The sequence below is a fragment of the Ochotona princeps genome, chromosome 33, assembly GCF_030435755.1.
Source record: "Ochotona princeps isolate mOchPri1 chromosome 33, mOchPri1.hap1, whole genome shotgun sequence".
NCBI classification, from domain to species: domain Eukaryota; kingdom Metazoa; phylum Chordata; class Mammalia; order Lagomorpha; family Ochotonidae; genus Ochotona; species Ochotona princeps.
This window is the reverse complement of record NC_080864.1, coordinates 6,430,550-6,443,176: the sequence shown is the minus strand read 5'-3', so window position 1 is coordinate 6,443,176 and position 12,627 is coordinate 6,430,550. Positions and strand designations below refer to the sequence as shown.

Below are 12,627 nucleotides of genomic sequence, written 5' to 3'. Positions count from 1 at the left end.
TTGGGCCCCTGCACTCGCGTGGGAGACCTGGAAGAAGCTCCTGGCTCCTGTGACTTTATAGTCACTTTTCTCTTTTTTCCTTAATGGTTATCACTCAGTTTTTATTGTGTCCAAGTTCCGTGTGAGACTTCATCACAGTGGGGAGACAGCAGGTGCATGGCCCAGCAGCCAACATGCTCATGTCCCCTGTCGGGGCACCTACACATATGCCTACCCGCTTCTCACTCCGGACTCCAGCCTTCTTGCCAATCCACATTCCAGCAGGCTGCAGGGATGGTGGCTCAAGTACCATTCACCTGGGAACCTCGGACTAAGTTCCTAGCTTCCGGCTTTTGGCCCCAACTAGGGCGGGTGAACTACTGACAAGCCAGGTCTCTCTTGATCATTAGAATTTGTAAAAGTTTCCTAAGAGGCAAACACAGGACCCCTAGGGCTGGACGCCATGCGTGATTTCGGGTACGCACTAGGGCGGGGAGGGGGTGGTCTGGACACACGTCCCCTGCGGACACAATTTCCGTCAATCAGCTACCGCGCCACAGCCGGGCATGTTCCTAGTCCGTGTTCAGTAGAATTTCCCCCAGGTTCCAGTGGTTACTCCTTAGGATTCCCCTGCTTGAGGAAGTGGCGGGAAACAGTGCAGACCAAAGTCAAGGCCTTGGACCGGCAGCCAGCCGCTATCACCCACAACCTCTGATCTTCCAGTATGCACCTGCTACTCTGTGTCCTTGCGGGACAGGCCAGCTTCATTTTGCTTTTAAACAAAGTATCAATCAACTTTCGTGTCAGCCCTGTGTTCGTCTATCATTTGTAAGCCTTAGTTTCCTATGGATGCAGAGGTTTGGACAAAAAAACCCCAGGAACTGGGCCCAGCATGGTAACCTAACGGCTAAAGCCCTCGCCTTGAACGCGCCGGGATCCCACACGGGCACCGGTTCTAATCCCGACTGCTCCACTTCCCATCCAGCTCCCTGCCTGTGAGGCCTGAAAAAGCAGTCGAGGACGGCCCAAAGCCTTGGGATCCTGCACCCGCATGGGAGACCCGGAAGAAGCTCCTGGCTCCTGGCTTCACATCGGTTCAGCTCCGGCCGCTGCGGTTACTTGGGGAGTGAATCATCAGACAGAAGATCTTTCTGTCTCTTGTCAATCTGCCTTTTCAATCAAGATAAATAAATCTTTAAAACACACACACACACACACACCCCCCACCGCAGGGAGAGGAGGAGGGGTTCCGTGAGGGTCCACTGACTACAGATGGAGTGACAGGGTCACGGCTGCTCAAGAAATGGTACCATCTGGGAGCCACAGAGGGACTCAAAATTTTGAACTACTTGTGGCAGAGTAATGTTGTACGGCCCCTGAATCATACAGAAGTATCCCAGTAGACCTTCCACACTGCTAGCTTGGCAGATTCTAAGGCCAAGACCACTGCATTCGTCTGGTCGCGAGGCCCCAGGCGCGAGAAACGCGTCGCAGACCAGGCTGTTCCCACATCTCAGTACAGCTGGTGCCCGCCCCCGCCCCTGCCCCCGACCCCACAAGAGCCAGCCACAGAGAGCTCACCCGCCGGATCTCACAGCCACGCTCACCTTTTCCTCAGGAACAGGTAAATACTTCCAATCACGACACTGAAGAGAAAGACAAAGATGAGGGGGCCGATGATAATCTTTGCAATATTCGTTGGGACATCTACTGAAAGGAAATAAGAAAGCGGAACATATCAGAACAGGTTCACATCAGAAAAAAAAAAAAAAAAATCACGCCCACGCCAGAGGGCCTGGGTTCGAGCCTGACTCCAGCTCCCTGCGCATGCGCACCTGGGAAATGACAGATGATGGGCTTCCCCACGTGGGAGCCCTAGACAGAGCCCCCAGCTCCTGGCTCCGGCCTGCCTCAGCTCCAGCTGCCTGGGTACTTGGGGAGTAACCCAGTATATGGGAACGCTCTGCTGGTCCTGCCCCTCTAGGTTCCCAGCATCCTACTCCATCTGGCTGCCCCAACACACACACACACACACACACACACACACACACACACACAAGCATCAAGCATGGGTAACTCACGGTAGTCGGCCACATAGAAGTAGGTGGCTTCGGTCCACGAGCCGTTGCCCGCCAGGGAGGTGGCCCGCACCCGTACACTATAGTTCCCCGGGGACAGACCCCGCAGCCGGCAGCCCCGCTCCTGAGCGAAATGCTTGCGGGAGACGCAGAGGTGTAGCTCCTGGAGGGGAGGGAGGGCAGAGAGGGAGAAGATCACCCGGGTGCCGGAGCCCCCACAGAGGGCCCCTCAATGGCCACCAGTCCCCACACGAGATTCCGCACACACCCCCAGGAAGCGGCAGCAACTGGACCCCACCATCCACCCGGGAGACCCGTGCAAACTTGGGCGTTCCCAGCTCAAACAACACACTCTCTCTGTGTGCGTCACTCTGCCTTCCAAATCAATCAGTCATTTACAAAACACTTGACCCCTTCCCTCCGGCAACAACACCCAAAATCCATCCCTCTCTGCTCGCTGGCTGGTTCTCAGCGTGTTCACTGGCCTAGGAGAACTACACGAATCTAGTAACTGTCAAGGGATCGCTCAGTCCACGTGCTCCGTGTGTGATCGGCAGCTCCTGCTCCCCGAAACCCCACTGAACCCCACCTCTGAATGCCTCTCTTTCAGTCTCTCCCAAAAGAGATCATGTATTATGCACTGCAGTCACCCCCTGCGCTGGGGGTCAGCTGGACACGCATCCCTGCCCCGCGACTGCCTGCCCCCTGGCCAACCCCACACCAACTATTCCCCTCTACCTAAGCCTACCCTTGGACCCGTCCTGAAGCCCATCTGTCTCGTCCATCCTGTGGTCAGCATCACTAGAGATCACTTGAGAGCCAATGGCACCCTCTGGTGGTGATCTCCGCATCTTCTGGCTATTTATTCCCAACCCTCCCACTGCACAAACAGCAGCTCGGGGGCTGGGAGGCAACAGATAGCAAAGAGCTAGGGGACCAGTGGGGAGTGGATTGCTGGTTAACCCGACTCACAAGGCTATACAGCGAGTCCGAGAGCTGAGCCCGGAGTTGAGGAGTGCCAGGCCAGCCCTTCAAAACTCATCTGGAATGACAAGGTCTCCTAGAGGTCACCCACGACCACGGGCTATTCTAGCCACATCCCAGCAACGTTGAGAGTCGGCCTGGCAGTTCACACTGCGCGCTGTGCTCCGGCATGGAGTCCTGGCTGTAGCTGCTGCCTCCAGCCTTCCCCTGATGTGTGCCCCGGATGGCCGTCAGCGACAACAGCTCAGGATATGGGATCCCACCTGCCCAAGTGGAAGATGCTGATAGAGTTTCGAACTCCCAGCTTCAGCTGCCAGCTGGGCCTTGTGGCCAGCATTTGCAAAGTCAAGAAGTGGACAGAATCAATCTCTCTCTCTCCCCCTCCCTCCTTCTGTATGTCTTCAAAAACAAAGAGAGAGAGGTGGCCAGCACTGGGTACGGCAAGTTCACCTGCCACCTGCCAAGTCCAGCGATCCACCTGCCACCTGCTAAGGCGCCCAAGAAAGCAGCAAAGGTTGTGTTCCGTACCTCGCCCCCTTCCACCCCTGAGGGAGACCAAGATGGAACTCCAGGATGCTAGATCCAACCTGGCCCAACCCTGGGGCCCCATGACCACTGGGAGCAGTGAACCAGAGGATAGAAGCTCTCTCTCTCTTTTCTGAAACTCTGCCTTTCAAATAAACAAATCTTTTTTTTTTTTAAGAAATGGATCCAGTCCACACATGGGTCCAAACTTTGTAGACAAACAGCAAAGGTTCTTTGCTTCCGGGCTTCTATTGTTCACGATAGGGGGACCGCACGGCCCGCCCCATGGCCAGCAGGTGATCTGAGATGAACCTAGAACTGCTCAGGGGAGACCAGGGCTCTCCCCCCCCAGAACCTGCAAGTCTGGGTCAAGCCTGGGGACACCGTCTCCAAGGTTCCAGGCTGCCTGCAGGGAGCCGGGCTGGAACATGCTAAAAGATGGGTGGGGAGGGAAAGAGGGGAGGAACAGCGTGAAATGCAAAAACTCTCCCCTGATTCTCACATGACTAGCAGAGCAGGAATACAAAATAGGGCTGGGCTGGGAGCGGCCAAAGTCCTCGCCACCCTCCGCGGCAGTGGCGGCCCGAGTCACATAGCAGGGAGACCAGAGGCGGCTGGCTGCACGCCAGGTCCAAGGGCAAACACACTCACTCACCCTGGCATGGGCCCCACACCTCGAGGAAAGGGACAGCACGGAAAGTTCCAGAACCTGCCCACAAATGTACCCTGCTAACACCAAGACACTCACACACAAGAACTGACACCTGACCAAGGTCCAAGAGGCCATTTGCATAAGGTGCAGGGGCTGGTGCCGCGACACCGGGCGGGTTCAGTCACTGCCTGTGACACCAACATCCCACACGGCCGAGTCCCAGCTGCTCCACTTCCATCCCAGCTCCCCCAGCTAAGGCATCTGCAAGGCAACAGGTGACGGCCCAAATGCTTGGACCCCTACACCCATGTGGGAGACCCAGAGGGAGCTCCTGGCTCCTGGCTGTGCCTGGCCCAGCCAGCCCCGGCTGTTGCAGCCAGGTGAGGAATAAAGCAGAGAATGAGAGATCTCTGTCTCTCCCTATCTCTTTCTCTAAGTCTGCCTTTCAAATAAAATACAAGTTAAAGAAAACAAAGAAGAAGACCCAATAATCAAGAGATACTGAGGGAAAGGGGTGTGACCACCCGACACCCCATGGCACCCAGAGCTCTAAGGGTGAGCATGGGACACACAGCACGCCAGCACAGACCCCCACGGGGGACACCCCATGGCACAGCGCCTCGGCTCCGCTTCCAGCTCTGTGTCTAATCCAAGCCCCTGCTAATGCACACCCTGGTTAGCAACAGGTGCCTGGATCCCTACCACCCACACGGGAAACCTGGATGGAGCCCCTGGCTGTATCCTGCTGCAGGTTTGGGGGCGTACGCCAGCAGGTAGATCTCTGTCTCAGAGCTGGCATCTCAGTGAAGCCTCCAGCTGCAGCACCAGCATCCTATAGGGGCATCAGTTCGAGTCCCGGCTGCTCCACTTCCGATCCCGCTCCCTGCTAACGTACCAGGGAAAGCAGCAGAAGATGGCCCCCGGTGTTTGGGCCTCTTTCAAGGGAGGACAGGATAAGAGTAGACAAAGGCTTCCAAAACACAGCTGGAGCTGTGGAAAGCTTGGAAAGGCAGAAAGAGGCAAAGATCTTGCAACTGCTGCTTCGCTCCCCACATGTCGCGACTGCTGGGGCCAGCTCAGGCTAGGCCAGGAGCCAGGGGCAGGGGGGTGCAGACGTGAGGCAAGGAGGACAGCCCACCCCTGCCACCCCTAGCCAAGAGTTCCATCCAGGCTTTGGATGTCGGCAGCTGAGACCCTACTATATGCAGTAGTCCCATTGTCTCTTGGGGTGTGCAGAGCGGGAAGCTGGAATCAGGAGTGGAGTTGGCACTCGATAGAGGGTGGAGCCTAACCACTGTGCCAAGCACCAGTTCCTGGCTCCAGGCCTACAGCACAGCAGGTCACTGCAGGCTAAGCGGTCCATTCACCACCTCAAAACCCCTCAAGAGCAACGTCCAGGGACCCCGACACAGAGCAGCATCCAAATAGAGGACACACAATTGCTAACTACACTGCCACCACGCTAGATGTCGCTGTGGAGTTACAATTCCGCACCCCATCAGTAAATACCAAAAAATCATACAGCAACTACATTTAGGAAAAAGACACACACAATTGTTTCAAGTCACGTATGCGGGTCTCAAGTGAGACCTTCTCTGTCCCTAAAGTGAGGCGAGTTCCTTGTCACACCAGGAGGGACGCAGGTACGAGCCCGCATCACCCAGTGTGGAAAACAGAGCCAACACGTACAATGAGAAATTCAGAAAGAAAAGTCTATTTGATGTCTGAGTCATCTCCCTACAAAGTTGTACCCAAGACTTCCAGCCCTAAGGAGGGAAGGGGCTCCCCCGACCCCCCCGAGCGCCCCCCAGGACCCCTAGGGCCAGTGCACAAACCCGGAGACCCCTACCTCGTCACCGTAGCGCCGATAGCTCACTTCATACAGCACGATCAGCCCGTTGGGTTCCTTGGGCTCTCGCCACGTCAGGTGAACCACATTGTTCTCAAAGATCTCATGGGTTACGGGACCAACGATGTCATCAGCCTTGGCTGGAGTGCGGGGGGAGCAAGGGAGATGTGAGGCGAGAAGGAAACCCACCCCTGCCACCCCCAGTCGAGAAACCATGCCCGTGACGTCACTCCCAGAGCCGCAAGTCTCTCCATCTACGAAGCGGGCACCTCATAGAATAAGGACCACAGGGGTGGCTGGGTTCCTGGACCTTATACGTTTGGTGTTGTTTTCAAACTCGCGAGAAGTTGTAAGACAGTATCAAGAAGAGCCACAGATGTCCCTTCTCGAGTGAGTTTGTACAACTAGCCACCAGGATGCAGGGTGGGGTCCACGGGGGGGGGAGAGACGGATGGTTCCAGGACCCCCCGTTGGCACCAGATGGCACAAATGCAGGGGTTTCACGTACAAGGGCATAGCATCACAAAGCACCCACACGCCTTCTGCAAATTCAGCAGCGTGTGTCCCTGATGTAACACAAACCCTAGGGGATTGTATCATTGTATCACAGGAATAACAACCACAAAATCTACGCTTGCTCAGTCTACACACCAGCAACAATAAAAAAAAAAAAAAAAAAAAAAGCCGACTCTTCTGGACTGGCTCAGTGCGGAATCCTCAGAGACGTGGTGTTGACTCTAGAGCAGTATTTCCCAAAGTTCACAGGGACCAGAATTCATGCTAACTTCATGTGGATCAAAAGAATTTCAACCCCACACCTATGGGGGGGACACTGCAAAAAGTCACAAATAAAAATGCCAGGCATGGCCGCGGCATGGTAGCCTAGTGGCTAAATCCTCGCCTTGTATGCGCTGGGATCCCATGTGGGTTGCTGGTTCATATCCCGGCTGCCCCACTTCCCATCCCAGGCTCCCTGCCTGTGGCCTGGGAAAGCAGTCAAGGACAGTCTATAGCCTTGGGATCCTGCACCTGCATGGGAGACCCGCAAGAAGCTTCGGGCTCCTGGCTTTGGATCGGCTCAGCTCCGGCTATTGCGGCCAGTTGGGGAGTGAGCCAGCAGACGCAAAATCTTTCTTTCCTTCACTCTGTAAGTTTGCCTTGACAATAAAAATAAATAAATATTCAAAAAAGAAACTGTTCACATTCATATTAGGCCTGCCCGGATGGTGTGGAGTCTGGGCTGGGTGGGCTGGGAGGCCTGGGCCCCCTACCCTTCCCCAGGAAAAATGCCCACCTTCCGGCATGGTCCGCGCGCTGACGTAAGCGGCCACGCTGCAGCGCTCCTCCGGCGCGTCCTGGTTACAGGCCTGCAGCTCGATGCGGTAGCCAGTGAAGTGGCGCAGGCCGGAGATGACCAGCGACTCCTTGTTGATAACCTTCTCGAAGGGTCTGAGCACTTCTGGGGTGGTGGGCATCCCGGTGGACGTGGTATTGTCGAATTCCGGGAGCGTGGGCACGGCCACTATTGTCACGTTGCTGTCCCCATCACTGAGAGACCTGCGCTTCCTTGACGGCCTGCAGGGGGTGGGGGACAACAGCGGGACAGGTGTGGTCACGCCATCACGGGAGGGGCACGCAAGAGGCAGGAGCCATCACCCCTCGAGGCAGCCGCGGAAAAGCCAGGAAGTTGCTGCATATACCCCAGTCATCCACTGCTCCCCCTGCCACCCACACACACACACACACACCCCGGGGCGGGCGTCTCCGCCCCAGGGCTGGACCACTGTCTGGGTCTTCCCCCTGGCTCTGCCCCTGGACTCCAGCTCCCTGGCTCACGCACACACCCTGTGAGCCAGCAAGCTGCCCACGTGGGAAATGACCCCATCACAGTGTCTATTCCAAATGGCCACCAAAGGGCAGCTCAGGCCACACGGGAGAGGATGCCTCAAGTCGGCCCAGCTGCCAGAGCCTTCCCCTGTCCTCCGCATCCCTCACCAAGGAGCTGGTCTCTCAGGGCACCCCCTGGGGTATCCACTTGTACGTGGGATCTCGGCCACATCCGCCAGGTAAGGAACACCGTAGGGCACAGAGGTGGCTCTGGATCGGTCTCTGTGTGGCAAGCAGCAGGGATCCAAGCTCATTTTACCCACACCCATCTGGTCTCATAGGCACCACTAATGGAAGAGCCCACGCCTTCTGGGCGCAGGCTATGTGGCCGTGGGTGTGTTTCTGGGCTGTGTGGCCGTGGGTAAGTTTCCGGGCTGTGTGGCTAAGGACGCATTTCCGGGTTGTGTGGCCATCAACCCGTTTGGGGGCTGTGTGACCATGGACCCATTTCGGGGCTCTCCACTCGGTGCTGCTAAGCTGTGTGTGGGTCTCCACGCCGGTTCCATGCTGCTCTAATAACTGCAGCTTTGTTCTATGCTTGCAAGTTAGCTATCGCCATACTTCCAGCTGGCTTCCCCTTCTCTCTCTCTCTCTCGTTCTCTCTGGAATTTTCACAACAGTTTTACCTTACTCTTATAAAGAATGCCATGGGACCCTCACAGGTGTGCCCTGAACCTGCAGGTGGTTTGCCGCAAGACAAGACAGTTTCCTGAGGTTAATTCCAATTGTTCACCTTGACAAGCGATGCTGGTGACATGAACAAGCTCCCGGGACTGGATGCAGAATTGCACCTGTCCCCTGTACGGAGCTGCCTGCTGAAATCCTTCGGGAAGGAGGGCCAAGCCTGGGAGGGACAGGGGTGTGGGGAAGCACCAAGGCCGGCCAAAGCTCACACCCTAGGGGGGGCACCTGGATTGGAAGTGGCTTGGGATGTCACAGCTGGAGGGACAAAGCCAGCGACGCTGCTTGGCAGCGCTGGACAGTGCACCGCCACTCCTCCTGCAAGTTCTGAGCACAGCAAGGGGACAAAGGACAGACCGCCTCCTCTCTTCTCCTGTATTGAAGCGGATGACACCATGGAACATTCCAGAAGGGTGGAGAAGTGGCATGCGTTAAGGCAGAGAGAGAAAACACCCTGACTTTGAGCCAATGCAAACTCCCACTGGTCGGATGGAGGTGGGATTCCAGAGCAAGGGATGGCAATGGCTGGATGCCGCAATAGAGCACATGGGAGGCGGTCGTACTGCTCCACTCCTGCCTACCACGCCCCTGCCCCACCCCCCTGTGCACCCCGCCCCGCCCCACCCCGCCCTGCCCCGCCTTGCAGCCAGCAGCCCTGACCTGGGCACGAACACCACATTGTGCAGGTAGTCCTCAAAGGTCTTGCGGAAGGACGACTCCTCCAGCTCCTTCAGGATCTGCGAGTCGGTCTTGGGGCAGGAGCAGCACTCGCCCGACGCCTCCTCCGCCTCACTCTGGTTGTGTTTCTGCGCGTGCTCGGACTCAAACTGCGGCAACCACGTGCGGGAGGGCAGCTTCAGCCCTAGAGAGAGAGAGAGAGAGCAGGAAGGGACAGGGGGTTCGAGTCTCCCCGACACACAAACACAGACACAAAGGGGCGGGCGAAGCAGGCCCCCCCCAACACACACACACACACACACACACACACACGAGGCACTGCGTGCATGGGACACAGCCGGACTTCAAACTGCCCTGCAAGAGATAAGCCTCTCTCAAAAGTGGCCTGAGAGGGGTCGGTGCTGTGGCACAGTGGGTGAAGCCGCCACCTGTGGCACCGGCATCCCATAGGGGCGTTGGTTCAAGTCCCGGCTGCTCTACTTCTGATCCAGCTCCACGGAACACACCTGGAAGAGCAGTGGAGGGTGGCCCAAGTATTGGGGTCCCTGCCACCCACGTGGGAGAGCCACAGATAGAGCTCCTGGCTCTGGCTGGGCCCAACTCGGGCAGCTGACAGCTTTTGGGGAGCAACCCAGCAGCTGAGGGGAGTCTTCCGTTCCCTGGCACTTGGTCTTCCACATGAAACACATCTCCGAAGGGATGGGTTCAATGCCAGGGGCATTGTCCACAGTACCCCCTGCCCCGCCACAGCCCCCTTCCAGCCTGTGATCTGGCAGTAGCTGCTGAGCAAAGAAAATGCCCATCTCATACCCGGGCATGGGCAGTGAGCGTGGGTGTCCTGGCTTTCCTGCCAAGAATGAGCATCCATTCACAAACCCAAGACCAGCCAGGCAGGCCAGCCAAGGGGAAAATATCTCTCTTTCAACAACCACTTGCTTAAAGGCAAGAGAGAAGGGGGTTAGAGAGATAGGAAGATAAAAAAAAAAAACTCCACTGGTTCACTCCCACAATGACCCCAAGAGCCATAGCCGGGTCTGGGTACAGGCCGGAACCAGGAGCTCCACTTGGGCTCACACCTGCTGCCTCCTACCCCGGTGAAAACTAAGCACTTGTGCCAAATTGCCCACCACCTGTACAATTTATTGGAAATATTTCAGAGAGTAACAGAGCAAGTGATATTCCCCTCGACTGGTTCACTCCCTAAATAGTGACAACAGGTAGGTTTTGGGCCAGGCTGAAGCCAGGAGCCGGGAGTTCCATCCGGGTCTCCCCAGCAGCCTTAGCGCGGAACTGAATTGGAATTAGAGCGGCCAGGACTCGAACCAGCGTTCTGATAGGGAATGCTGACTGGTGTCCTGCTGCTGGACCCCCTTAAAAGCATTTTGCTGCGTTGATGAACACACACACACACACACACACAGCGGTCCTGACCCCATCACCTGGAGAATTCCCAGAGAAGGGGCCATGCTTGCTTGGAAACTCCTGACACTCCCCAACAGCCACGGCCTGCCACCAGCAGGTAGTAGGACTGGGCCTGGGGTGCTGCTCAGAGAGGCGCCAGGACTGCCCGTGAGGGTCACGCAGCACAGCACACGGTCAGTGTGCCTCAAGCCACAGATGACCCACAAACGTTAAAAGCAGGTGCAGCCACCACCAGGGGACGCCAGCGTCCCACCGTAGAACGCTGGCAGCCGCACTTGAAGCCAGCTCCCTGCCCCCCTGGTGCAGCTGGCAATGCCCCAAGGACCTGGACCCCTCGGCCACCCACGTGGGACACCCCCACGCAGGTCCCGGCTCCTGCCTTCAGCCTTCAGACCAATCCCAGCCGATGCAAATAAATCACACCTTTGAATAAACAAAAGGGAACATGGACGCATTTGATGCCACGTCCATTTGTTTTTTTTTTTTTTAACAGCAATTTACCACAAAACGTACATGGGTGAGGCGATTACAAAAACACTCGCGGTCCTAGCGGACACGTCTCTCTGTACATGTGCTTTTAAACCGCTGGAATCAACAGTCCACCAAACTGAACTCTGCCTTAGATTTCCAGGGGCCAGTGGAAGAGGGCCCTCCTGCCCATAGGCCCAGCCAGGCAACCCTCACCACCACGCATTCCTGGAACTCCCTCAACTTGCAAAACAAGAGCCCCCCGCCGGCTCCCGGCCCCTGGCACCACCCCCCACCCCACCCCACCCCCATCAACTTCCTGTCTTTGAGGCTCCCTGTGGAATTCCTACTCCTCCTGAATGGATCTGAAAGACACGCGCCCGTTCCATTGGTTAATTCGAGAATCAGATTTCGAATGAAAAAGGCATGGACAAGCTTTGGGATCCAGGCCTGGGATGCAAGGGCCAGGAGCCCCGCCAGCAGCCGGGCATGCCCTGTGACTATTTAAAGCACACAAGAAAATAAATCACATTTGCAAGCCCGGGCTCAGGCGGGGGTGATGTCACAGACCCACATATAGCACTGGAGCTTAAGGAACATCACAGCAGCATTCAGGGATCGGCTGTCCTCAGACCACTTCTCCCAAAAAGGAGGCACATGGGGACTTGCTGCCCGCCCCCGGAGACTTGGCCCAGACCCCGCTAGGGCCTTGCCAAGGGCTGACCCACCAGCAGCCCTGGGGCCCTGGGCTCTGGCCAGGCTGTGGTATCGGAGGTCCTCTCCCCACCCCCACCACCTGCCTCCTGAGGTCACAGGCAGAAAAAAAAAAAATGAATCGAAGGCCAAGATTCCCACAGAAGACCAGAGAAAGAAACGTCACTCGCTCTTCAGCAGTGGCGGGGCAGTTTGCAAAACCCAGCTTCATCCACAAGGGCACTTCAGGACACTCGTGCCAAATGGAACTGAACGCTTAAGTGGACTGTCATGCAAAGCACGTTGCAATGCATACGTATCTTTAAAAGCTCATTGAAAAGGTATTATTAGGAAAAAAAAACTGCAGGGCTTGGCACGCTCCTGGCTCCTTGCTTGTGGCCTGGGAAAGCAGTCGAGGACGGCCCAAAGCCTTGGGATCCTGCACCCCGTGTGGGAGACCTGAAGGAAGCTCCTGGCTCCTGGCTTCGGATCGGCGCAGCACTGGCCGTTGCGCTCACTTGGGGAGTGAATCATCGGACGGAAGGTCTTCCTCTCTGTCTCTCCTCCTCTCTGTATATCTGACTTTGTAATAAAAAATAAATAAAAATCTTACAAAAAGAAAAAAAACTGCAAGGATCTAAAAAAATAAATGTTTGCGCCAAACAAAACGTCCTCCTTTTAATTCCACGTTCCCGCAAACATTTCCCATTTTCTTCTTAAGAAACTGAAAA

General features: G+C 56.3%; 1 protein-coding gene across 2 annotated transcripts in view; it reads right to left on the bottom strand.

Moving 5' to 3' along the window:
- Window positions 1-12,627, bottom strand: part of INSR (insulin receptor) — a 71,023-nt gene that overhangs the window by 6,032 nt on the left and 52,364 nt on the right. The window contains exons 10-14 of one of the 2 annotated variants that reach the window (XM_004595727.2): window positions 9,296-9,497; window positions 7,362-7,642; window positions 6,068-6,207; window positions 2,061-2,220; window positions 1,587-1,689 (exon numbers count right to left, since the gene is read on the bottom strand). In XM_004595727.2, coding sequence (XP_004595784.2) covers window positions 1,587-1,689; window positions 2,061-2,220; window positions 6,068-6,207; window positions 7,362-7,642; window positions 9,296-9,497 — 886 coding nt within the window. The remainder of the gene's footprint in view (window positions 1-1,586; window positions 1,690-2,060; window positions 2,221-6,067; window positions 6,208-7,361; window positions 7,643-9,295; window positions 9,498-12,627) is intronic. The other variant, XM_058657773.1, reaches the window with a different exon arrangement.